The sequence below is a fragment of the Hypomesus nipponensis genome, chromosome 28 (assembly GCF_054491055.1).
Source record: "Hypomesus nipponensis isolate SF chromosome 28, ASM5449105v1, whole genome shotgun sequence".
Lineage (NCBI taxonomy): Eukaryota > Metazoa > Chordata > Actinopteri > Osmeriformes > Osmeridae > Hypomesus > Hypomesus nipponensis.
The window spans coordinates 7,712,842-7,738,925 of record NC_140388.1 but is presented as its reverse complement, the minus strand read 5'-3'; the positions used below and the strand labels follow the sequence as shown (position 1 = coordinate 7,738,925).

At 43.7% G+C, this 26,084-nt stretch overlaps 3 protein-coding genes and 1 pseudogene across 4 annotated transcripts; all 4 read left to right on the top strand.

Annotated features, from left to right (window-relative positions):
* The first annotated feature begins 3,709 nt into the window (after nt 1-3,709).
* Nucleotides 3,710-6,637, top strand: LOC146219811 (natterin-3-like). The gene is made up of 4 exons (XM_084694988.1): nt 3,710-3,827; nt 4,176-4,617; nt 4,880; nt 5,339-6,637. Exons 1-4 carry the CDS (start codon nt 3,710-3,712, stop codon nt 5,981-5,983), a joined length of 1,206 nt encoding a protein of 401 aa, XP_084551114.1. The 3' UTR covers nt 5,984-6,637.
* Nucleotides 6,341-10,384, top strand: LOC146219810 (natterin-3 pseudogene; annotated as a pseudogene).
* A 1,122-nt stretch (nt 10,385-11,506) lies between these two features.
* LOC146219809 (natterin-3-like) lies at nt 11,507-13,036 on the top strand. Its single transcript, XM_084695080.1, has 2 exons — nt 11,507-11,621; nt 11,943-13,036. Exons 1-2 carry the CDS (start codon nt 11,507-11,509, stop codon nt 13,034-13,036), a joined length of 1,209 nt encoding a protein of 402 aa, XP_084551206.1.
* A 476-nt stretch (nt 13,037-13,512) lies between these two features.
* Nucleotides 13,513-16,143, top strand: ptrh1 (peptidyl-tRNA hydrolase 1 homolog). Of its 2 annotated transcripts, XM_084694927.1 has the most exons (6): nt 13,513-13,531; nt 13,838-13,963; nt 14,666-14,885; nt 15,066-15,165; nt 15,367-15,412; nt 15,545-16,143. In XM_084694927.1, the coding sequence occupies exons 2-6, from the start codon at nt 13,856-13,858 to the stop codon at nt 15,809-15,811; spliced, it is 741 nt and encodes a 246-aa protein (XP_084551053.1). In that variant the 5' UTR covers nt 13,513-13,531; nt 13,838-13,855; the 3' UTR covers nt 15,812-16,143. The 2 variants fall into 2 exon arrangements, with proteins under 2 accessions (XP_084551053.1, XP_084551052.1); XM_084694926.1 differs by having other exon boundaries at nt 13,515-13,963.
* The last annotated feature ends 9,941 nt before the right edge of the window (nt 16,144-26,084 follow it).

Genomic DNA, 26,084 nt, shown 5'->3' with positions numbered 1-26,084 from the left:
CCGAAGCTCCTAAACAATAAACCACATACTCTGAACACATGAATGCTGTACAGCACTGGAAATGTACACTACAGTTTACATCCAAGAAAATAAGTAATTCAGAAAAATTATATTGCTTCTTAGAAGTGCATGCATGAACTGAAATTTAAACCAAAATGCTCAATAACTACAGTAATCAGCTCACTACACATAATATTGAAATGATCCCTTTATATAGTTTTTCAGCTGGACTTGGCCATGCAGTACTACATAGGCCTAATCATCTCACACTATTGGAACCCAGTCAAGTCTAAATACATTATAACACACTGACACAATAGGCCTAAAATGCAGGCAGAGTATGGATTTTAGATCTTTATTAATACTAGCCAACGCCTATTCACTAGACTAGTGATTGTGATAATGATAAGGACACACTCCTGATAACAAGAGCAGGGTATGGTGTTGCGGTGTTCTTCTTTACACTTTCTGATCACAGAAGAAAGATAACTGAGAAGCATCAGCATTAATACATTAACATTAGAAAGCAAACACTTATGTCATGGCTTACCCATTTAGGGCAATTCTAACGTTTATGAAATCATACAATTCCTTTTAGGTTTGTTGAATTGTTAAGGAAACGCTAACATGCACAAAAAAGGGTTGATCGTTGATATGACGTAGTTGTAATAGATAGGCCGCCTATTGATTTATCGAATGCAACTCTCGTTTTACATGCGCTATTATAGTAAAAATAATTAGTATTTGACAGGGTTGATAAAAATAGCTTCATATTTTGTATCAAAATACTTCAGTGTCTTGTATTTTGTAGTTTAAAAATACTGTAAAATACTTTGTGAGAAGTCTATGACATCACAAAAATGTTTACTGTAATTGGTGATTTGCCCAGACTTGTTGAAATCAGGACAGAAAATGTATCCCTCAGAAACGTGGGGGATACATATTTGTCAAAACAACAAATGTTGTCTTACTAATGCCTTGTATACAGCCATTCAAGGTAACATGTGTTATTTACATCAATGTTACAGCTAATCTAGAAGAACCACAGTGCATGCCAATCATGTTAACTCTTGTAAACTTGTTTTACTTGTCTTTACTGACAGACACATTACAGGTTATGTTCCAGAAGATGGAGACATTGGAGGAGAACCAGCGAGAGGCTCTCCTATTCAGGCGACGACAGGGCAAACATGCTGAAGAGGTGCCAGTGATGGACCTACAGGTGGCCCAAACACAGGCTGAACTCAAAGACCTTCAGGAGCGCCTTAAGGTGCTGTAGTTCCGAAAGTGAGTGGTAGGTGTTTTGAGATGCCATGAACTATGGCTTACACGCAGTGTTCAACGTTCAAATTGGTGCTAACAATAAGTTCATGACTTCTAATTGCAGATGCTGTGATGAAGTGGAAGACGGGAATAGGAGAGAAGGCTGTGGAGCTCCTCACAGCGTAGACACTCAAACACGCCACGGCAGCCCATTCAAAATAAGCCAGGTGAATGAATGATGATGGCAGCTTCCCAATCCAACCTTTCACATGGCTATGTGACCAAAAACTAGAATCCCATAATATTTTTGTTGATGATGTATATTATTCTAGATGGGATTATTTTATGACTTGTATAGCCCCTTTCATACGTGCAATTATGTTGATAGGACACTAACTTATTTTGTGCTTCATTGTCAGGGCCAACAGACAGGACCTGTAGCGGGGACTGGCAGAAGATGTTCATTCACTGTTTCATTCACTGTATTCACTGGCACTTTGTTTGAAATAAAATGACTGAATGTTACATGGAAATGCTGCCTTGTTTATGATTAGCTTGAGTTAGGCAACACACCACACAAACATAGTCCTCCTGAAGTTGGCTATGTAGCCTATTATACAAGAACAAGTAGCATTTGGGGCAAATTAGGTCTGCATATGAACCGCCCCAATATACGCAAAAGAACTGAGAAATATAGGTTAGTAATTAACGTCGCAGTTACGGACTGGCAACGTCGGAAAATTACGTTGCTAGGAGGTTGCGGTTACGGACTGGCAACGTCGGAAAATAACGTTGCCACGACGTTACAAGATGACGTTGCGGCAACCTACTGGCGACCCACAGATGCACGGTCCCGCAACGTCGCCAAAGACGTTGCGGCAACGTATATTTGGTCAACGAGTGACGTTGCGGCAACGCAAGGGCAACGTAACTGTGTTAGCTGGGTAAGGTGCTTTCCATCGATTTTTTGCATAATTTGCGAAAAAAATAAAGAAAAAGTACAGTTCATGGTAAGTTCTGGTGTTATTTTTTGTAGTCTATCTTACTTACAACCATTTTCACTTGTGTAGCAGCCCTCACAGACCACGTTAGATTGCTACTTCCAGCCCATGTTAAGTTTTCGCCAGCTGTGCCCGAATATAGGCTTCTCTGATCACAGGGATATTTGATTTGTCAACTGATTGTCGCGGCTCAGGTCAAGACACAAATGCAGACAGCAGATCGAGGCAGGTATAATAGGTAACTGTATTTTATGAATCCAAAAACGTCGGGCTGACTCAGGTTATGGACAGGCAAGGTTCGATACATGGGTAATTTAGATACAGATTCTGGGAACACTGAGAAAAACCGTCTGGGACGACTTGGGAAACACACAAGACGAACTGGCAACCAGAACAGTGAGAGAGAAGTTAAATACACAAGGAAACAATCAGAACATAGGGAGCAGCTGGAGGGTGCGTGTGTGTGTTTGGGGGGGGGGGGGGGTGGGGGGGGGGACGACAAGTAGCACAGGTGAATAGACTTAGGGTGTGACACTGATTGCATATGTCAGATTCACTGCATGACTTGTAAGCAGAGAAAAGCTGTTGCTATCAAACATTGTCCATTTAATCAACTGAATTAATGCACTGGTGAGTTCCGCACTGGTGAGTTCCTGGTGTTCCGGGAGTACAACAGCACTTAAGAATGCTTGGCTGGACTTGTTAGTTAGTTTCCTCCAGGATCACAATGACTCTTATTGAGTGACTCGTTGCTCTTTTAGGTTAGATATAACGAAGATAAGTCTTGTACTCGCTGTGAAATATTTTACTGTTGATTGTTCTTCTACAGGTACAGTCCTGCACTTTTGTGGTTCATGTTGTTTTAATTTGTAACTTGTATAACTGCATGCTCTTATGGGTCTTCCCTTTTGGCACTTGTTTAGCTTTTTCACAATGTATGCTTCATGTTTTGGTTACTTGCAATGTTTGGGACTATCTTGTTGTTATGATCAGTGACCTATGCTCTTTTGTAAAGCTCTCTCTTGGAAGTCGCTTTGGATAAAAGCGTCTGCTAAATGAATAAATGTAAATGGTGAAGCAATAGATCAAATAGGCCTGTAGATAGGGTTTTCAATAGATTTTATGCTCCCTTGTAAAAGTATTTTTAAAATATAAAAATACAGTCGTTTATTTTAATACATATTGTAGCGGCTGGATTTTGTAGTTTATTTTGATACACTTACAATAAAGGTATTTGGTATTTTATTTTAAAATACTTTTGGATGTGTCTTTGCCCACCCCTGTGTAAGAGCTGTGCATCTCTGATCCTTTATCTTCTGCTTTACTATATCCATGCTTATTCCTACCTTACTGTGGATAAAAACATCTGTTAAATGAATACAAACTTAATGCAAACGTTATTTCCTGCATTACTCAGTCTCTCTCGTGGTCCGTGCTCCCTGCAGATGAGGTCTGTCTGGATGGTCCTCTCAGTGGCCCTGCTGGGTCTGCTCGCTGTCCAGGCTGCAGACCCTCCAGCCAGCCTGAGAAACATTGTCAAGAGGAACTCACTGAAGAAGAGAGGTAACACTCCTTAGCCGTGGTTACAGCCTATAAGCAGTATTACAAGATTACGTTTGTCATTACAAAATGTTGCATGAATAAATGATGTTTTGTTGTCAGACAAGGATGAATAACATTTAGGTGTGAGTGAGAGCAGGGCTGTTTTCATTAGCCTTTCAGCTGAGTCTTGAAGTGTAATTGTGTTGCAGTCAGTGAAAGGAATCAACTTGCAACACGGAAGTGCAAGTATTTCACAGTATTTGAAAACAGTAATCGACCCATCTTTGTATTGTCAATTGTCCTTCTACTGGTGACCACAGCAGTGTCTGACACCTCACAAGTATTCTGCCATTCCACCCCTGTCTGCAGTGTCGATGTTGAACCCACAGTTCGGAAGCCGAGTCCCCCGCTCTCTCAGCCAGGATCCTGTCAAAGGTCCTCTGACACCTGCCGACTTTGAAAACCAACAGCCCGAGACGTCCCCCTTCTCGTTCGGGGACAACGTCAACCTGCAGTGGCTGAAATGGAACGGCTCGCTCCCCAACGGAGCTGTGGCAGTGTACAGTGGCTACAACAAACGCACTGACTATGTTTGCAAATTCAACTGCGAATCCGGGTTTTACACCTCCCGTAGAGACCCCTACTGCCACTACCCCTATGGCAATAAAGAGCACAAGGTCCGTGACTTTGATCTGCTGGTGAACAAAGACAACTTTGAGCTCCTGGAGTGGACGAAGCACTCTTATGGCTCCGTGCCCACAAATGCTGTCCGGACCTGCACACAGGGGAGTGTCTATGTGGGCAAAAACAAGTGATGAAGAATTATTAACACACTGTTGTAATCATGACGAAGGAGAAAACAATCATGGTACTATATAACTGATGTGAAACCACTAAATCACCTTTGTGCATTTATATGATGTATTATTTTATATTATTGAAAAATCACCTTTGTGCATTTATACGCTATATTATTCTATAGTATGGATAACCAGATGCAATTGAGTAGATGGATTGAAAAGTAACATTAAACATAGAAGAAATAAGCCAGACATGGAAGCCCAGATAAGCAGAGTTTGAGAGCCGGAGGAAAACGTATGTGTGTAGGCCTCAACCATAAAAAACTACAAGGCCCAGATAGAGAGAACTACAAGCGACTGAGAACAAATTTATGGATTTGAACTCCAGGTGACCTGAACTACAAGCCTCGCGTGGCCACAGTGTTGGGGAATGGCCAGGCTATGCAAATTCTGTGACAATGTGACAACATGTACTGTGCCAATGAGAAATCATCAAAAATATTGAAGGAAAAATATAAAAGCAAATGTCCGGAGAAAAATTTGAGTCTGATCTCGAGACCATGCTCCCGTTTGTTGGAATCAATCCTCTGTGTTAGATTCGAATAAACACTTTGCATCATACTCTGCTCCCGTTTTCCGTGCTGTTTTGAACTTAGGTTTTGAAACAAATTTTTGGACTTAGGTTTTGAAACGAACTTAGGAACTTAGACTGAATTTGTGACCCAACACAAGTACGGCCTGGGTAAGGTGGTGCCAATTCACAAGGCCTTTTTCCTGCCCTGGAAGGGAAAAGAGTACTGGTACAAGAGCTATCAGGTCTTGACTATCAACAGAGATAACTTCACCCAGCACATCTCCCACGTGGTGTACGCCATCGACGAGGTGGAGATGTTCCACTACCCGCCTAAGACCATCCGAAAGTCCAGGGTGACCAACAATGATTGCAGGACTGTGGTCAAGACGGTGACCATGTCCACGATCACGAAGAAGGAGAACACCTGGAACTTCGGCCTCTCATTGATGGTGGGCGCCACGAAGAAGATCACTGCCAGCATCCCCTTTATCGTCGAAGGAGAGGTGGAGCTCAGCATTGAGCTGACCGGCCATTTTTCCAGGGGCACTACCATCGTGGAGGAAGATAGCCACTCAGTGTCTGTGGAGATGAATGTACCCCCCAACCACTCCTGCACGGTCCGCATGGAGGGCCACAAGATGACCACAGACATCCCCTACACGGCCCGCCTCAGCCGCACCTACAGGAATGGCGAGACCCAGTGGACGTCCATTTCCGGCAAGTACCAAGGTTTGCAGATCGGAGAGGTCCGAGCAGTCATCGACCGCTGCCAGCCGGTGACAGATGCCAAGCCGTGCCCCTGAGAGACTCGGATGTTTTAACCACCTGTAAAATCTGGATCTGTCAGATCCCTCTTCATTCCCTGCATCCTTAAGACCGATTTATACTTCTCCGACTCCGTTACGGACGGACGCACGCACGGAGTCGGACGGATTGGTTGAATTTATACTACTCCGACAGCTCTGTGTGCTGAAAGCAATTCACAGCCAGAACAGTAGATAGCGCTGCACTGCGATGCTAGCTAGGTTATCGAAAAGTCAGAGCAAATTTACAAATGAGCCGTTTCATCAATAAAATAAGCACATTTTCAGGAACTACACTGCCCATTTCTCGTCACATGTACTGTTTAGCTGAAATATGAATTGTAAAAACTTACAACAATGGCGGTCAAAGGATCCTGTTTTCTTGTTGGTCACAGCAACCCCCGCCTCCACCCCTGACTCAAGCAGTTCTTAGTACGGACCAATCACAGCCAAGGGGTATCCGTAAAATGACGGATAGTCAGGAAAATCAGGAGGTGCACGCAGAGCTCTGCGAGGGGTTCAGAGAGGGCACGGAGAGGGAGTTCCTTGACGGAGAGGGTGTTCCCTGTGTGCGTGTCCATAAAAACACAGAAGTATAAATTGGCCTTTAGGCTGAATCCTAGAATTCCTCATGTTTAATAAAGACAGCAAAGTTTGGACAGTTTAACAAATGGAAGTCAACTCAAAGATATTCGTGTGTAATTGAAATAAATTTAATTCCGAGTACAAATGTATTCGCTAGTCTTCTTTTGTAAAGCTCCTAAACAATAAACCCCATACTGTGAACACATGAATGCTTCACAACACTGAAAATGTACACTACAGTTTAAATCCAAGAGAATTAATTCAGATAAATAACAATGCTTCTTAGAAGGGCATGCATATAATTTACTGAAAGTTAAACCAAAATGCCCAATAACTACAGTAATAAGCTCACTACACCACACATACCTATATAAACAATCCCTTTACATTGTTTTTCAGCTGGACTTGTGCCATGCAGTACTAAATGGGCCTAATCATCTGACACGATCTATTGGAACCCAGTCAAGTCTAAATACATTGTAACACACTGACACAATAGGCCTAAAATGCAGGCAGAGAATGGATTTGAAATCTGTATTAATACTAGTCAACGCCTATTCACTAGACTAGTGATTGTCATCCTTTTCACCTACACTGTAGAAAAGAGAAGTTAATGAAAGACGTGAAAAGCACATTTAAGTTCCTCCCCAAAAATTTAACCTTTCCAAATAATTTTTGTACATTCAATGAGTCAAAAAATTTATTAAAGTCAAGTTTGAAAGAAGTTCAAAGATGTGTTAGTGCTATAGGTTGCTACAACATGAGGCTAATACTGTTGGCATGACTTTGGCTCTAAACAGCTGGATGAAGCAAGTTTGTTAAAATGGTGGGTGTGGGGTAAATTGAGCCAACAGGGTAGGGGTAAGTTAGCCTGGCTCTGCCCTCCTACGTACTTCCGCTCAATTTGGATTTTGCTTCTGTACTAGGTCTGGGAGTTTGACTTTGAAGTCAGTTTTCAGAAGAAAAAAAAATTGTAGGTCCAATCAGCGAACAGAGTGAGTGGCTGAGAACGATGACGTTAATGTCGTGCACTAGTTTGAGTAGTTCAGTAATGGCGGCGGAGAAAGATGCGAGCGAAGCTATTCTGCGGTTGTAGCAACGCTGCCGAATATCCATAAGTTAAAGCTGGAGCAAGAACATTCCTTGCTGAGTTTTGTTGTTGGCCATGATGTTGTGGCCCTCCTCCCCACGGGGTTTGGGAAAAGTATGATTTTCCAGCTACTGCAGCTAGCTCCATTACAGTAGTGGTGAAGGAGTTGGCTAAGGCGAACGCTTGCGATTGGTTATGGCAGATCAGAGTGGCTCTGGGCAGATCCAATAGTTTTAAACTTCAACAGAGGACCCGCCTTCAAGGAAGTTAACGCTTGTCAATGGAGCGATCCCAGGCCCTCTGTACAAATGAAATGTACAAGGGTCTGGTTAGGACCAGGCTAGGGGTACGTTGAGCCAGTGGCTCAATTTAAGATTTGTCTTTATTATTATTATATTACGTAATGGCACAGCATTAACTAACTACACAACATTCTTACATTTGATCTCTAAAATAATGTGACATATTGAATTTTAGACCAAAAACCATCATGCCTCGTTCATATAAACGAAAGACGAACAGGGCTTCAACTGCTCTTGTGGATTTGGACAGAACAGTGGAGAGGTAGAGAATGGAAGGTCCATATGCCAGGTAGCAAGGAGATATGGGGGGAGAAGGGGAGGGAGGAGATATGGGGGGAGAAGGGGAGGGAGGAGATATGGGGGGAGAAGGGGAGGGAGGAGATATGGGGGGAGAAGGGGAGGGAGGAGATATGGGGGGAGAAGGGGAGGGAGGAGATATGGGGGAGAAAGGGAGGGAGGAGATATGGGGGGAGAAAGGGAGGGAGGAGGATATATGGGGGGAGAAAGGGGAGGGAGGAGACTTACCCCTTATCGGGGACAAGTTGAGCCAAGAGACCACTTTTGGGAAGAGACTCATATTTTTTAAATGAATAATATTATATCCAAAGTGATTATTACCAGGGATGCACCACATTGAATTATATGTACATAGATTATTAGAGATATTACTGTCATGCCCTTTCTTTAAAGACGCCTCAAGTAAAAGTCTTTACCCCATCCTTCCTACGTTTTGCTAGGGACAACAACGCGATCATATCTGCCAACAATAAAATGTTGATATGTCTGGCTACTCAACCAACTGCAGCAGAGCCAAACCCGCAACGTGTTTGACATTCTTTAGCCAAGAATTCAAGATTTGTCTAGACACGCTCATTTCAATACCGTGCTTTGCTCCGTGCAACGGAGGGTAAAGTGTTAAATTGGTGGAGTTCTATGCTTTTGATTTCATTTCGGTAGTGGCATCAGTCATATCAAAACCAGGACGTCAAAAGTAAATGGTAAGTGAAATGACATAGCAATGTGAAGGAGATAGCCTACACAAGTTAGGAAGTCTTGCATAATTGTTTTATTACCCTGGATCACAGTCTGTAACCTTGAAATAATTATAGCAGTTATATACATTTAATTATATTTATGCATATTATAAGTGTTTAAACCGACTGTTTGGGGACAACGTCAACCTGCAGTGGCTGAAATGGACGGGCTCGCTCCCCAACGGAGCTGTGGCCATAAACAACGATTACTCTGATCGCACCGACTACGTTTGCAAATCCCTCTGCGATTCTGGGTTTTACACCCCCAGTAAAGGCGCCTACTGCTACTACCCCTTGGACAGTATAGAGCACAAAGCCCGTGTGTTTGAACTCCTGGTCAACCAAGACAACTTTGAGTACTTGGAGTGGAAAGATGGCTCTGATGGCTCCGTGCCCAAAAATTCTGTCGGGACCTGCACCAAGGAGAGCATCAACGTGGGCAAGACCGAGTACGACCTGGGTAAGGTGGTGCCAATTCAAAAGGCCGTCTTTCTGACCTATAACGGAGCTGTGTATTCGTACGACAGCTACCAGGTCTTAAACATTAACAAAGACGCCTACAACCACCACATCTCCCACGTGGTGTACACCATCGACGAGGTGGAGATGTTCCACTACCCCCCTGAGACCATCCAAAAGTCTGTGGCGACCAACAACGATTGCCGGACTGTGGTCAAGACGGTCACCCTCTCCAAGACCATGGAGGAGGAGACCACCTGGAACATCGGCCGCTCCACCATGCTGGGCATCAAGGCGAGCATCACGGCCAATATCCCCTTCATCGGCAGCGCAGGCGTGGAGCTCAGCGGGCAGAAGACCCAACAGTTCTCCAAGGGCACCACCATCGTGGAGGCCCTGAGCCACTCGGTGTCCGTGGCGCTGAAGATCCCCCCCAACCACTCCTGCACGTCCGCATGGAGGGCCGCAAGATGATCGCCGACATCCCCTACACGGCTCGCCTCAGCCGCACCTACAGGAACGGGGAGACCCAGTGGACGTCCATCTCCGGCAAGTATAACGGCGTGCAGATCGGAGAGGTCCGAGCAGTCATCGACCGCTGCCAAGCCCTGCCCCTGACAGGCGCTGATAATTTAACCACCTGTAAAATCCCACCAATCAGATCTCATTTCACCCATCCTGGTCCTTTCTTATTTACTTACTTTCTTACTTTCATATATATATTATATCTTATATTTTAAATTGTTGATCAGCAGTTTTTAAAGTAACGTCCAAAATCATCCCATTGAATACAGGACAGCATACAGCAAATATGTCTTTCAGGATTGAACTAATCGGATAATAGCTATCATAACTGCACCAACACTCCAAGTTGGCCTTGGAACCTCATGGCCTCATAATCAATTGCTGTGTCTGTCCAGAACATTTTTGATCTATCATGTTATCTCACTGTTGTTGAACCTTTAATACTAGTTAACGTCTAGGGTCAACGATAAGGACACACTTCTGATAACAAGAGGGTGTGGTGTCATAGTGTTCTTCTTTACTGTTTTTATTACAGAAGAGAGATAACTGAGAGAGCAGCATCAGCATTAATACATTAACATTAGAAAGCAAACTCTTATGTAATGGCTTCCCCAATCAGGACAATGACATTCAAACATGTGTAAAATCATACAATTCCTTGTACGTTTCTTGAGTTAAGGACATGCTACACACACAATAAATACACACAACGATTTTTTTCAAGTTGGTGTGGTAAAAGCCATTGTATGGATGTCTTTATTATATTTGCACAAACCCATAACTACTGCAAGCAAAGACCAACATATTGCATGATAAATGTATTAACTCCTTTTTTATCATAGCTTATTTTTTATATATAAAGGGGGATGAATTCGGAAAGAAATGGATGTCAACATATTTCTCAGCTGTTTATGGGGGGCAATTAGTCTTCAGGGGGAGGTTTAAAGGGGAGGTTTAAAAGGGAATGTGCACGTTAGCCCCAACCAGTGAAGGAGGAACCTGTCAAGGTAAAACAACTCCTTAACATCTACAACATTACCGGAAGTATAGTCTGTTGTTAAGGTTACCAGCAACATAATTATTTATCTTTTATATCATGTTAAAAAATGTATTTACTAAGTTGTTAGTTAACTGTCTCCTTTATGCTATGCATAACCTGTTGAGCTTTACTGGGATATACAGGTCTTCATCCAAAGCAACTGACAAATAATGCATATGGAAGGGGCAGGATTTTGTAATCTATCATACTGTATGTAATATATATATATATATATATATATATATATATATATATGTATATATATATATATATATATATATATATATATATATATATATATACATATACATATATATATACTGTATATGTGTAATATGTATATGTCACACTATTAAAAATATACTCTTTGAAAGTCATTAAGTCTTTTTTTGTCACCCTTGATCTCTAATTATTGTGTTTTAAACTCAGCACTACCAGCTAGCCCAGCATTGTTTGCTAAAGTGCGTGTGCTCCTTCCCATGTGTTCAGATGAGGTTGTCTCTGCCCATCGTGCTGGCTGTGCTGCAGCTGTGCAGCCCCGCCCTCCTCACAGACCCTCTGCTGTACATCACCCAGATAGAGGAAGGGAGGGAGGCGCCCAGCAGTGAGTGGCACTGGAACATCATGAACCAACCAAACGCAGTCATGTTCAACTAAATGTTAAAGTCAAGTGAATTGTGAAATAAATTAAAAATACTCAGTGTGTATTTCTTACAAATATTTGTATTCTACTTAGACAAAACATTTTGGTTTGTATGTATAAATAAAATACAAAATGTGTATATGTGATATGTATACATCAGTAATACATTTGACCAAAAAGTTCCCCTTAGTGAGAAATGCTTGCCATACATACTATATGTGTATGGTAAAAAACCTCCAGGAATGTGAAAAAAATCGAGACTTTCCTTCCCTCTTTCTGCAGAGGCCTGGCTAAACCCACTGCTGGAGGATGTCGTCCCTTCCTTTGAGCCAAGCAGTCCAGCCAGAGAGGCAGGCCTCCAGGGGAAGGAAACAGACCCCGTGCCCCTGATCACATATGGGGACAACGCCAACCTGAAGTGGGTGCAGTGGGAGGGCTCCCTCCCCAACGGTGCGGTGGGCATCTACAACGGCTACACGGAACGCACCGAGTACATCTGCAAAGTCAACTGTGAGTCCGGCTTCTATACCCCCAGTAAAGGGAACGTCTGCCTGTACCCGTACGCAGACAAGGAGTATTCTTCCTCCAAGTTTGAAGTGCTGGTCAACGTTGACAACTTTGAGTTCCTGGAGTGGATCGAGGATAAGTACGGGTCCGTGCCGAAAGACTCAGTCAAGACCTGCACTGGGGTGGAAATCTACGTGGGCAAGAACAAGTACGGCCTGGGTAAGGTGGTGCCAGTGCACGAGGCCTTCTTCCTGCCCTGGGAGGGAGATGAGTACTGGTACAAGAGCTACCAGGTCCTGGCCATCAACACCGACGCCTACAACCAGCACATCTCCCACGTGGAGTACGGCATCGACCAGATGGAGCTGTTCCACCACGCTCCCGAGACCATGCAGATGGCCAGGGTCACCAACCTGGAGTGCAACAGCGTGAGGAAGACCGTGAAGCTGGAGAAGACCAGCACGGTGGAGAAGACCTGGGACATCGGCAGGACCACCCGCAACGGCTCCGTGTCGACCATGACGGCCAAGATACCCATCGTCAGCCCGGGCAACGTGGACATGTCCAAGGAGCAGACGGTCAGCTTCTCCGAGGGCACCACCATGGTGGAGTCCATCAGTCACTCCATCTCCGTGGAGCTCCTGGTTCCCCCCAACCATTCCTGCGCTGTGAGGATGGAGGGGAGGAAGATGACCGCGGACATCCCCTTCACGGGGAGGCTGAGCAGGACGTACCAGAACGGCGACACCCAGTGGACCACCATCACCGGGACCTACGATGGCGTGAGGGTGGGAGAGATCAACGCCGTGGTGGAGAGGTGCCAGCCTGTACCTGATGCTGTGCCCTGCAGCCCCTACGACATGGACTGAGATAGATTTCTACCCCCGAGGTCGATTCTGAATTGTATTTTGCCAGCACACATCTCCTCAGAAGGAATGACCCCATTCAGTTATGTTAATTTCACAGAAACAATGTGACAATGTTGTAACTCAGTGTTGTCATTATGTAACCAGTGTCTACTTTCCAAATAATAAATGGGTTGTTGGTGCAACATTTATTTTGCTTCTTTCTGTACATGTTTACTTGACATATACTCTTTAATTTTACTTTTTATTATATCCTCAACCTTCCAATCATAAGTATTGTCATTCTAATGATCATCATCATCACCATCATGTGCTCAATACCAACTTTAATTATTTTATTTTCGTTTTGTTAATGTGAAGATCAGATACACTTGTATATTTGTACAATAAATGAAGTACTAAACCTCCAAGCTAGGTGGCAGCCCTTCTGAGCAAAGTCTGTCAGTCCCCTCTTTAGGATTTCTCCTTGACTTTGCTCTGAAGAGGCATGGCAGCTTGGTTGGTTTTTACCTAACTCTATGGTTTTTACCTGGATTTGACACTTTCCACTGTTGTTGTTTAAATCGTTTTTTTTTTTTACTTTCTAGAGCTTATTTAAATGTCTTTGTTTGTCGAGTTTATAGAGTGTCCATTTGAGCAAATTACAAATAATCCAAAGTCGATAAATGAGGCTATATGTCAGCCAAAGTTAGCCATATTTCACAAATCAATGTCACTGGTTAGCTAACTGTTCCGTTTTGCGTATTCATGAGAAACGTCACAATCTTCAGTAAACTTTGGCATTGTGTGTCACATTTTTTGAAGCTTCTGAACTTTGTCACAATGCGTCGACTTTTATCAAAACTGATAAATCGAGCAATGCTAACAGGGGCATATACTCCAGCGATGGGCAGCGAGGCAGAAATGCACACTAATGTTCGACGAAGATTGGTAAGTAAGAGAATTAACGTAATTGTTTCTTTACATTGACACAATGTCTTAAAATGTGATGATCATGGAGAGAAAAAACACCACGTTCAATGTGAACATCAAGGTGTGATGTCACTACTGTATTGTTGCTAGAAAGTTACATATGAACAGTCGAGGCGTCACGGGAGAACGTTCTGTTTTGTTCAATCACTGCACTTAAGTTTATTTGTCTCATTGAGGTACAGCATGTTCTTTGGCTACAGTTAGGTTTTTAACATGTCAACATGTCAACATTCCATAGAAATATTTTAGTTTGACAAGGTTTATTTTGACATCACAATGCTTGCTTCCTCAATACGAACATACTCATGGGAAAGGAATAACATCTTGACAAAAATAAATATTATTATCAGTAGTGATTTATTTGGCTAATCTGAGCTTTTTAAACACTTAAGCTAAATGTAATATTTTAGTTTCACATTTATAGAAACAAAACAATTTGAAAGGGAAAAATAAGACACATTTTTGCTTGTTATCAAGCTCTACATAAGCCTGATAACTACCATTCATTTCAGTCAGGTGTGTTGGAGCAGGCAGACATCTCAAACATACCGGACAGTAGACCCTGAAGACCAGGGTTGAAAACCACAGTACTAACCGATACTCCCTGAAAAATTGGTTGATGAAACTGATGAAAATGGCGGCGTCCATCTGTTCTGCCAGGTTGTGGGTCTGGGCAACCCGGGCATGGACGGCACGCGGCACAGCGTGGGCATGGCTGTGATCGCTGCCCTCGCCGACCGTCTCGGGGTCGCTGACCGGTGGCGAGCCGAGAAGCACGTGTCCGGTGAGGTCATCGTGTTGGAGCGTCAGGACACACAGATCGTGCTTCTGCGGCCCCGCCTGCTCATGAACATCAACGGGGTGTCGGTGGCCAAGGCAGGTAGGAAACCGACACTTAACTGAACCTGGCTGTGGGTGGGGAGCCAGGGAACCCATGTCTACATCACTTCCTGCTTACTGACTTGATGACTATTCATGTGTTAATAAGTGGCTTAATGTGTTAATGTGGCTTAATGTGTTTTACATGATTCTATGATTTCCTCTCCCCATGGCCCTCCAGCGGGGAAATACAGCATCCATGCAGAGCACATCCTTCTGGTCCACGATGAGCTGGACAAGCCCTTGGGGAAGCTGGCCATGAAACTGGGGGGCAGTGCCAGGTGAGCACCTCTGGAACTCTCTGGAATTCTTACTGTAGAGCGCACAAGCTGGCGTTTATGTTAGATCTTCCATTAAGTAGTCCGGTAGACAACTGATCTGTGTTGTCGCTGACATTTAGCCTCTGCATGCTCCCTGTCTGGTCACTTGTAAAGGGATCTGACCTGAATCAAACTGTTAACTCTGCATTGTTGGATTCACAGGGGTCACAATGGCGTCCGCTCCTGTGTTGACTGTCTACAGACAGATGTAAGTTTTTTTTTTGTTCTCACCAAGACTGACATTCTCCAGGACTTAAATCATCACTTTTGTTCTCTTTCACGATACGTCTTCACTTGCAAATGTACATTTTGTATGTTGACCCTTTACCTCCCTAAACAGGTGATGCCCAGACTAAGGGTGGGCATTGGGAGACCGTCGGGTAAAACGTCGGTGGATCGCCATGTTCTCGGCCGCTTCTCCCAGGAGGAACAGAAGGTTCTAAGGGTGGTTCTTGACCAAAGCGTGGACCTTCTCCTTCGCCAGCTCACAGAGCAAGAGGTGCAGTCCCCTGCGTCGCCACCAGGGGGCAGACGCACATCACAAGCCAGCAAAGCGGGGGAACTGTCCACCTCGCCAGCCCAGGACTCTACCGGTGCACAGACCTGAGGCTGCAGTGCTGCTGCAAGGAGAACTTTTAACTGACTGAAATGACTGAAACAAAACGTCCCCAAAACAAACAAAAAACATGAATGTGTGCAGATGGCTTTATTTATTAGGATTGTATTTATTTCCTGGACTGGGGTGAATCCCTGAAGATTGCGTTCAGAAACAATATTGAGGAATTGAAGATGGAGGTGGATGAGAATTTTTTTCTTGGTTGTTTGACCTTTGTTGGTCAGTAATCCTCCCCGCATAATATAATCCTCAAGACCTGAACAGGTGACCACAATCCAGAGAAAATGACTTGACAGTTGAACCAAATAAAACATATAAACTAAGATATATTGAACAAATTGCCTCTATCTAATGGATTGTTTATAATGTAAAACAAGCCTTATTTCTGGACTAATTGTCAATAATGTACTCCATACATGGTTCTCCATATATTGATCACATGCTTTGATTGCTACGCTAAACACCCATTCTCCATCTATGAAGTGTCTTTAATGAGTTACATCCAGTCAAGATCTCACACAATAGTGAATACTACAGGCTGTAATAAAACCCCAGAAAAGAGCATATAAAACTATAGAAAGAGGCAGTGTTAGAGAAAGGAAAATCAATACAATGGGCCAAATAGATTACGATGGAGGCTGGAGGAGAAAAAAAAGGGGGGGGGGGGGGGGTCCAAGAGAAACAAAAGGGACCAAAGATTTTAAGATGGGAGGGGTGGGGGGGTGTTTGAAGCCTTCTGTTTGGACATAGCTCAGAGTCACAATAGTGTAAGGGACACACTTGTGGATGTGGGGGAACGGTGGATGTGTGTGTGTGGCGGGGGGGGGGGGGGGGTGAGGCTCAAAGGACATTTCTCCACTCACGACAGACCTCCCAAACCCCTAGGACCCTTCTGCTTTCTTTAGGGTGACCCCTTGAGCCAGCCCTCCCCGCCGTCAGGGAACTTTCCCAAGCATCTCCTGAGTGGTCAGCCAGGGATGGTCAGCTTCAATAACTTTTCTCTGGAGAGGTCAGAGGTCAGTGGCGGGGCTGGACACCAGGCTAATAGAGGAAAAGCTCATTTATTCAGGAATGGTGCCCCCCCCCCACCCCCCCCAACAGCTTCACTAGCTCTGCCCCAGTGGGGGGTCTTTCTCTAAGCTCACAGATGTGCTAAGACCCGGGCTATACAATAAGACACGGGAGTGGGATTGGAAACTGCACATGCAGCATCCCTTAAAAACGACTGATTAACTCGGACGTTTGGGGTGATTGAGGAGGAACCGTGAAAGGGTCAGATTTTAAAAGGCAAAGGAATCCCATCTCACCTGACAAAGAAGAAGGATGGGGGGATGATATGCGTGAGGAATGAAGGAATATTGGGAGTTCCACAACAGAGGTTTCATGGCTCAGTGTGAGCCTAAAGACATGCGTGCTGTAGTTCCTGTTTCTGCTCACAGATCTATTGAGCCCAGTGGATCCAGAGGCTCCATACGTCACACTCTCACCCATAGAGCCTGTTACCGCCCCTGCCCCCGTTACCTAGCAACCATCCAGTATTGGCATGTGGTTTTAATGCTGGACCAGCAGATGACCAGAGAACTGGAAACCAGGCAATCCTTCAGATCTCTACTGACTCATGTGGCTTGAGTTGAGACACACCAGCCAGTTCATGCTGACCTGAACACTGAACACCAGTCTGAACACTACACACCAGTCTGAACACTACACACCAGTCTGAACACTACACACCAGTCTGAACACTACACACCAGTATGAACACCAAACACCAGTCTGAACACTACACACCAGTATGAACACCAAACACCAGTCTGAACACTACACACCAGTCTGAACACTACACACCAGTCTGAACACCAAACACCAGTCTGAACACTACACACCAGTCTGAACACTACACACCAGTCTGAACACTACACCAGTCTGAACACTACACCAGTTTGAACACTACACCCCAGTGTGAACAACAAACACCAGTGTGAACACTACACACCAGTGTGAACACTACACACCAGTCTGAACACTACACACCAGTCTGAACACTACACACCAGTGTGAACAACAAACACCAGTGTGAACACTACACACCAGTGTGAACACTACACACCAGTCTGAACACTACACACCAGTCTGAACACTACACACCAGTGTGAACACCAAACACCAGTCTGAACACTACACACCAGTGTGAACACCAAACACCAGTGTGAAAGTCAGTCAGAGTAATACAGACCAGACCAAACACTGCACCAGTCTGAAAACTGTACACCAATTTGAACACAGCACATCAGTCTGTCCAGCTGACTTCAACACTTGGGCTTTTATCAGAGATTCATCCTATCAACAAGGCGGCCAACTCAGCGTGAATGACTTGAATGACATACAACACAAAGTGTATTTTATGTGTTTTTGATTAGGGTTCATAATTATGCAGCATTTTCTGACAAGGGTATGACTGAAAGTTCAATGACAAGATAAAATGGGATACAGTTTTACCCTTGATAAAATGCAAAAAAACGGTATAAAGGGTATCTGGCTGATATTGATGTCCTAGCAAGAGCTATAAGTGTCATTTAAATGAACACTTGAATATAAGAATGCTATGTATTTAAATGCAGGATAGAGATTCCAATCATGTAGGATAGATTATTGGGGATTGACAAATCAGATTTTCTATTTATTGCTTGCTTTTCACATACTACACCTACTTAATTAAGGATTAACTATTTAATTTCATCTGTAAACTTTACATGTTGGTGTATCCTAAATCAGCAACTGGACATTTAGGAGGTCTTAATGTTCAATAAACAGAAACATATGTATTTGTACTTTTTTACGTACTTTTTTGCTGTACGAATAATTCAATTCCTGATATGTTAACGTCTTGGTGGGCTATAGTTGTTCATCTTCCAGGGAATTAAACCGATCTTGGAGTGAAGTCCTTTCTCTCTCATTTTTCCGATGAGTAAGCATTAATAACGCGTCCTGTCCTTTTCATTGGCATAATCTTCAGTGATCTCGGGCCTCCTGCACTAAATTATTCTGACACGGCCGTGAAAAGGCAGCAGCGGGTAGGCCCTTAGAGAGGCAAATGAGCAACGAAATTGAGAAGATGTTCCCAGCAAAGGAAATGTTAACTCACTCCCAACGAAGGAGTTCTGTGGATGAGTCCAACTGAGATGTCTGAGGACCTAGAATCCCAGTCTGAAGGCGGTTCCCTTAAAATTCACCTGAGACGGCAGCCCCGCGATGATCTATAAGGTGTAGGCCTATACATTCTATCCTAATAAAGGTTTATAGAGGCCTATTGGTCCAAAATATATTTTGTTTCGGTCCATTTAGTTTTTTAAATTGGTAGTCTCTTATTTAAACAAATAACAAAAAGAAAGATGTAGACATTCAGAAATAGGATTGGGACACGTAAAGGCGCGGAAATTAAAAAATGTCTACCATGGTAGGATGCATCTCCTGATTTGTGTGGTTCTTAAGTCACTTTTTCCTAATAAACAATATTCGTAACAGTAGCCTTTAATTCGCTGCCTTCAGTTCAGTTATTCAACCCAGCAATTTCGTGTACAGGAGAAAAAAATTGTATTGAGACAACGAGGCAGTTGTAATAGCCTGTGTAGCCTACAGTCTAATTTAAGATGAGATACACTTTATTGATCCTCACGCAGGGAAATGTAATATCTGCCTGATGCCAAAGATTCCGTAAACCAATTCACTGTCTAATATTACAGATGTAACTAATTACATACGTTAATAGAACTTGTTGCATGGCATTTGACCAGACCATTCAGGAATAATTGGAAAATGATTTTGTAAAAGTAGCTGAAGCTTATTAGTTGATGTTTATACAGCCTATTAGTCCAGCTTCAGCATAAATATTCCTGCATGGGCTGTTTCCTTAGAACAACAAAAGTAAACGTCATTTGGAATTGTCAATACGTTTTACAAGGTTAACAGTGTTTTGATTGTAATTGAAAATTGGACTGTTGTATCTTTAAGAGGTAGCTGGTCCTTCATTCGCAGCTGCTGGCTTGTGTGCTATCAGAGACAGTGCAGATTCATTAGTTCTTTAGCACAATGGACGTTTATCACCCCGTGGTGTTATTCAAATTCAGTACCAAGAGAGGACCATCCCCACTCCCTCTCGCCGACTATCTCGGTAACACCGTTATTGTTAGTGGAGCCTCAGAAAAGCCTTTGGATAGGCGAATAGCAAGCCAGTGCCATTCCAATGCAGTCATCCTATCAACTAATACTGGTTCGGAGAGCTGTACGACTTGACTCGCATGCCTTTATACGTGTCCTATCATTTATCCATAAACTGGAGTACAGAAATTATACTGAAGAGCATGGAAGAGCAGGTGCATCAGCGGTTCAGCCATCTCTCTCTGGGCTTCCCTGGCGTCATCGGCGTGCAAGATGTGCTTCTTTGTAGCCTTAACGTTTTCAAATCTAAGACTCTTAACTGCCATGAGGTAACGGTTTGTATCATTTGAAGAATTTGAAGTCGAGTTTAAGTGGCTCTCTTGGTCTAAATAATGAGGTTGAAAGTCAGTGTGTGCAAGAAGATGAGTCTTACAGGTGCACATATGGCGAAAAGGAGGCAGAATGGAGTTTGAAGAGCGTCGTTTGAAAGTGTGCGTTTACAACGATTTGCATTGATGCTGGAGAATACAACTCGAATTATTTACTTAAGTAGCCAAAACAACAACATTTGTGTGGTTTAGTGCTCGATTGAATTACGAAAACTTCAACAGAGTATTTTGCTTATTTTTGATGGAGGCAATAGGCTATAGCCTACCAAGGCCTTGTTACTTTAGGTAAGCACATTTGTTTCAGAGAATCTCGAATTTAATGTTTTCTCTTCGTGGTGCTTGAAATAAGATTCTAGGCTAATTGTTAATAATTGTAAAAAACGAAATGTGCATTGTATAACTAACTAGTTACAAATACATGTAGGCCTAGATGTTATACAGTTATCATATGTTCAAAAGACTCGTTTCATAAATTGTATTTTCTGAATGATATATCCTAATTCTACAGTCCATATTCAGGATTTCCACAAAGAAACGCTGCCGACTATAATTTATTGAGTCAGTACGACTCAGTACACTGACAGTAAGTTTGACAGTTTGCATAACCATTTCACGTGCGTGTTGAAGATACTACGTAGTCAACGAAGTCGATTAGGATCAAGCTAACAAATACAAATCGCTGGAGAAAATCTGAGCCCTCGCGGCTGATTGTCCAAACGCAATTCTTGTGAAATTTCAAACACAACCCGAGAATTGTGCATGGACATCTGTTGCTGAAGGTTCTTTGGCATCTGGATCTCTAATGAAAATGTATGTCATATTCAATACTTCGGTCTTTAATTCTTGATGGATTTTTTAAGGTATTCTTGTTATTCAATCGTCTAAAATCAGTGTCTATTGATGAACAATTTGAGAGAATCCAGATAAAGGCTTAGCATAGGCCTCTTTGGCAAAATATTAGAATTTTTCTTTAACAGAGAATCTTAATTAGGCAACCTGTCTAAAGTGGTTAAATGTGTTTTAATAAGTTTCCAAAATGTTATGCAGACCATGCCAATTGTCAAACGATAGGTCTGTAACCTAATCGTACATTAAGAAACCACTAATGTTTTGCTCTTTAATTCCCAATTCTTCCTAAAAGCAGAAATCAAAGTCTTCTATTATCTTGTTACTTTCGATAGCTCCTTGCAAGGATAGGTTTGTTGTCGCTCTACAACGTCTTTGTAGGCCCCCTTTGTGGTGCCAGGATTACAATTTGCATAATTCTTTAGGAATGTATCATTTTAATTTTGTTTAACAAATCAAGATCATTTCAAATGTTTAATCCTTTGAAAACAAGCCTCGTTATATTCTAATAAAGAGGGAATTTGTTTCTAACCCGATTTCAATAAGTAAATAAAGTATTACGTCAGTTTTACTCTTTCGTTTTTGCTCTTATTTTTATGTAGGTTGTGTCTTACATAGGCCTAAAGGCTTGACTAACAGGATGCATTTCTTATATCAAAACTAATAAATCTACATGCACTTTATAAAAACGAAGATCTAATGTTTAAGACTAGGATTTCTTTAGTGTTTATCGTTTAAAGATGTTGATGAGGATCATAGAACCGGTGGCTATAAAGTATTTTTTTATCAAAGCTTTAATTTTGTGATTTATTACCAGACAAAATAATTTCTTCTCAGGCCATCATTTCTACCTCTAACAGCATTTTCAAAAAGCTTAAAGGTGCTGGCCTAGTCACACAATTTCAAACTTTCATGTGTAAAATCAGCATCTTCAAATGTGTTAAAAACATACTGAAGACTGCACTAGAAAATATTTCACTTTGGGATGCATGCTCACATAAAGTAACTAACAGGTATATCAACAAAAAATGAAAGAAGTTCATGATTGGGTATCCACATTATTGTACCAGTGTTGGGACAACATGAAAGTGAATCCAAAAAGGAGTGTGGGATGTCCAAATATAGACTCAATGTCCTGCAGTGGGATGATGGTGTATTTGTTTTTCACACCACACAGTATCGTCTCAGTCCAGATTTCCGGGGGTCTCTCAAAGGCCTCCCCAATCTCTCCCAGCATGCCAACAAGAGAAAGTGTGAGGGAGACTTCTAGGAACCGTTTCTCTGGTAAAGTGATGGGGTCCAGCATATTATTTCCCTTTTCAGTTGACAAGTGACATGATCTAATAGTGGATTGCTTCCAGGGAGAGTTGTGTGTGGTCTGTTTATCTTCAAAGTAAAGTCCTTTTTATAAAAATCCATATTCAACACATTCCATAGATCCATTTTCAACAAAAAATCCCTGCTACTTACTCAAATCTGGATTAGCATATTTCTGATATGTGTTGTCTAATCCTTTTAAGTTTTTCTGAAAAAAAACTTGCTAATCAAGTATAACTTGATTTTATATCATTTGAATAAAAAACTAAGGGAGGATTTACTGATTTCTTTATCAGAGTGCCAGAGCATTAAAAACGAATTGGACCAGATGTACACAGATGCATTTAGAAAAGATTTTATACATATTCGAAATTGTGTGACAACCTGAGAGCTAATGATTTTGCCTGCAGGTCAGGATCTGGTATTGGCAAATTGAGAGGTATTGATATTCATATCGATGAGACAGGCTATACTTAAGATCCTTGAATTAGTGATAATTAGAAGCATTTACCCTTGTCTGAGTCCACTCACCACAAGACTGTGTACATACAAAGTCATTCACTCTTCAATACTGTTAGTATCCAACCTCCAACATATGAGTAAAACATGAAATCACACAAACACTGTGTAACTCAAACACAACGCAACCAGATAAACAACATTGGAAAGAATCTCTCAATGAGGCAAAAATATGACTTCATCTTTCAGAAAACAGGAGTGGGAATATGAGCACGGGAGGGGGAAGGATTCAGAATCACTCCACAGCTCCAAAAGGCGACGTTTCGCCTCTCTCTCTCTCTCTCCCTCAATCTCTCTCTCTCTCTGTCTCTCTCTCTCTCCACGGTGACCTCCATGGCCTGATCACGAGGCTCCGTCCATCACAGCTGGTCCCCCCCCACACTATCCCTGCGTGTATTCTCATCCGGGTCCCTCACGTCCTCCATGTCTCCTGGAAGCCCCGGTCACGTGACATGGGCGGAGTGTCATCGCTATGGGTGACACCGCCCTTGCCTGTGAGAACAGGGGATGGACGGCGGAGGGTGGGGGGGCGTAGGAGCATCAGAGGAATGACGTCACAGCATCCAGTCCTGGTCATGTGTGCTGGTGCTTCCAGGGATGGCTGAGAAACCTAGAAGGCTGATTTAGATCCTCAGCTGACCTGCTCACACGATACTGCGACAACAGACCTGAAAAAGGGACCGCCCAGTTTGTCACCATGATGGTCTTTATAGAGACGGGTATCTCCACCATGGCTTTGCGTCTGCATGCGTCAGTCTGTGTGGAATGTGCAGGGATGCTAAAGTGCATTTAGCGCACACCTCTCGCTAGGCTAGCATCTGGTGGTGGGAAAGTTGAGGAAGACAGGGACAGGGGAATTTCTTATGATTTCCCCCTCCCCACTCCAAAACACACACGCATATCAACTCACACACACACACACACACACACGCCAACTCAGCCACACACAAATACACACACACCAACTCACCCCCGCACACACATGCACACACTCACGTATACACATACGTATCCCCCCCTCCCCCACCCCCCCGGAAATGTCATCACCAGTACCTAAGCTGGATCCATCCATTTTGTTTTACACTGTGTGGTATTGCCCGCGCAGTATTCCTTCTGTTGAAAGGAGGAACAAACAATATTTAACTTTGCCTTTCAAAGAAACCACATCAAACTTTCCACCAATTTTAGGCTTCTGCACCGGGGTGTGTATGTAACCCTGCACGTGTGTATTTGTTGGTGAGTGTATGTGTGTAGCTGCATATGTATGTCAGTGTGTGTGTGTGTGTATTTGTTGGTGAATGCATGTGTGTGGCTGCGTATCTATGTCAGTATGTATGTCAGTATGTGTGTGTGTGTGTGTGTGTACCCAATGCAGGTGGCTGAAAGGCACACGCATCCAGACACGAGCTCGAGACGCCTGGGCGCGTCTCGGACCGCACGCTCATGCCATCCGTCCATCCCTCCCTCTCTCCCAGTGCCGCTCTGCCACCAGTGAAGCCCCGCTCCTGTTGTTCCAGGCACACGGGGTTATGTGCTATCTTCTGTCTCACCACACAGCCCCATTGTTCCAGCCCCGCCATGGAGTCACCGAGACGACCACACTCTGCCTCCACAGCTGGGCTTCTATGGACGCCATGACATCGCCAACGAGAAACCAATAACAGCAGCCGCGTGCTCTACTGTGTGTTCCGTTTGTTTTTCAGGGAACAATTTCCAGAGAGAAGAGAGCGATCATACGTCATGTACATTAGAACCACGCCACAATAGATGTAGGCAACGGCCAGCCTTTTTTAACAGTGACCCAACTGTACATTTGAACATTTCGAGAGAAGACTAATTAAATATATACAGAATATGATATTTATATTCTGTAGTGTGATATTGGTGGATCTATCTTTGGCAGTATTTGCTGAAGCAGAAAACTGCAGCTGTCCCTAGAAAGCTCCACGTTCCTGGGCATGGTGAGCATTACCATAAGTTGTAGGTGGGAAAGGAACCATTCACCAGTCGGGGTGTTGGGAAAGTGACCGCGTCAAAGGACCGGGCCGAGTGTGTGAGCAGCAGGCACACAGAGGTCAGATGGGGTGTGTGTGGAGGAGGAGGGGGGGAGGGGGGGGGGGTCGTGTGTACTGAGGGGACGGGGGGTGGCCCCTGGTACTGTGTGTGTTTAATTAATCATCCTGAGCTTGAAAGAAGATGAGCGGCATCGTTCCATTAAACCCCCCCCCCCCCCCTCCCCCCTTTTCCATGGTAAGGCTTGTGGCCCTTACGGCTCATCTGACCACACTGAGGCCAAGGTCACCAACCCCCCCCCCCTCCCCCCTTCATCCCACCCTGTCCTACCTCCCTCTCTCCTCCCCTCACCCCTCTCCCCCGCGCCCCCCCACCCCCAGGCCCCACATTCCCCCCGCTGCGCACCCTTTGTTCACCTGTTGTCGTGGAGACTCTATTGCCACAGAGACCACCCCTTTATTGTGGACGAAGAGGTTTGTTGGGGTCAGAGCAGAAGGTAAAATAACATATACACCCCCCCCCCTCACACAGACACACACACTGACCCTATGTGACACAATGACACCATGGTGGCTGATGGTCATTCCTCCATCCTCCCAGTCGTACCCTGTTTAGCTAACAGGCCTCAGACAAACACTCACACATTTTACATTCAAGAGGGAAGATTTCTGTCTCCTGTTCTCCCTCTATAGACTTTTCTCATCCAATGTGTTAACAAAGTTGTTTTTTGAGGAAACACTACAAGTGATAAAGGCTCCTTTCAGATGTTGGTCGACTTGCCACCATGGGGCAGTAACCCTTCTGGCTGAGTTGCAGAACGAGAGGGTCCCACTGACAGAGATGGGCTGCGTAGAGAGGAGGATGGTACCAGGTCAGTCCTTGTTTCCTCCTCTGATCTCCTCAAAGTGCTGTTCCAGCAGCCAGAGGAGGTTGCAGGAATGCAGGCAAGAGTTGGGTTTGGCCAACCGTCCCAAATGACTGCACTCACAAAAAAGGGTTTAACTCTTTGTCCACAATTGTCTCCC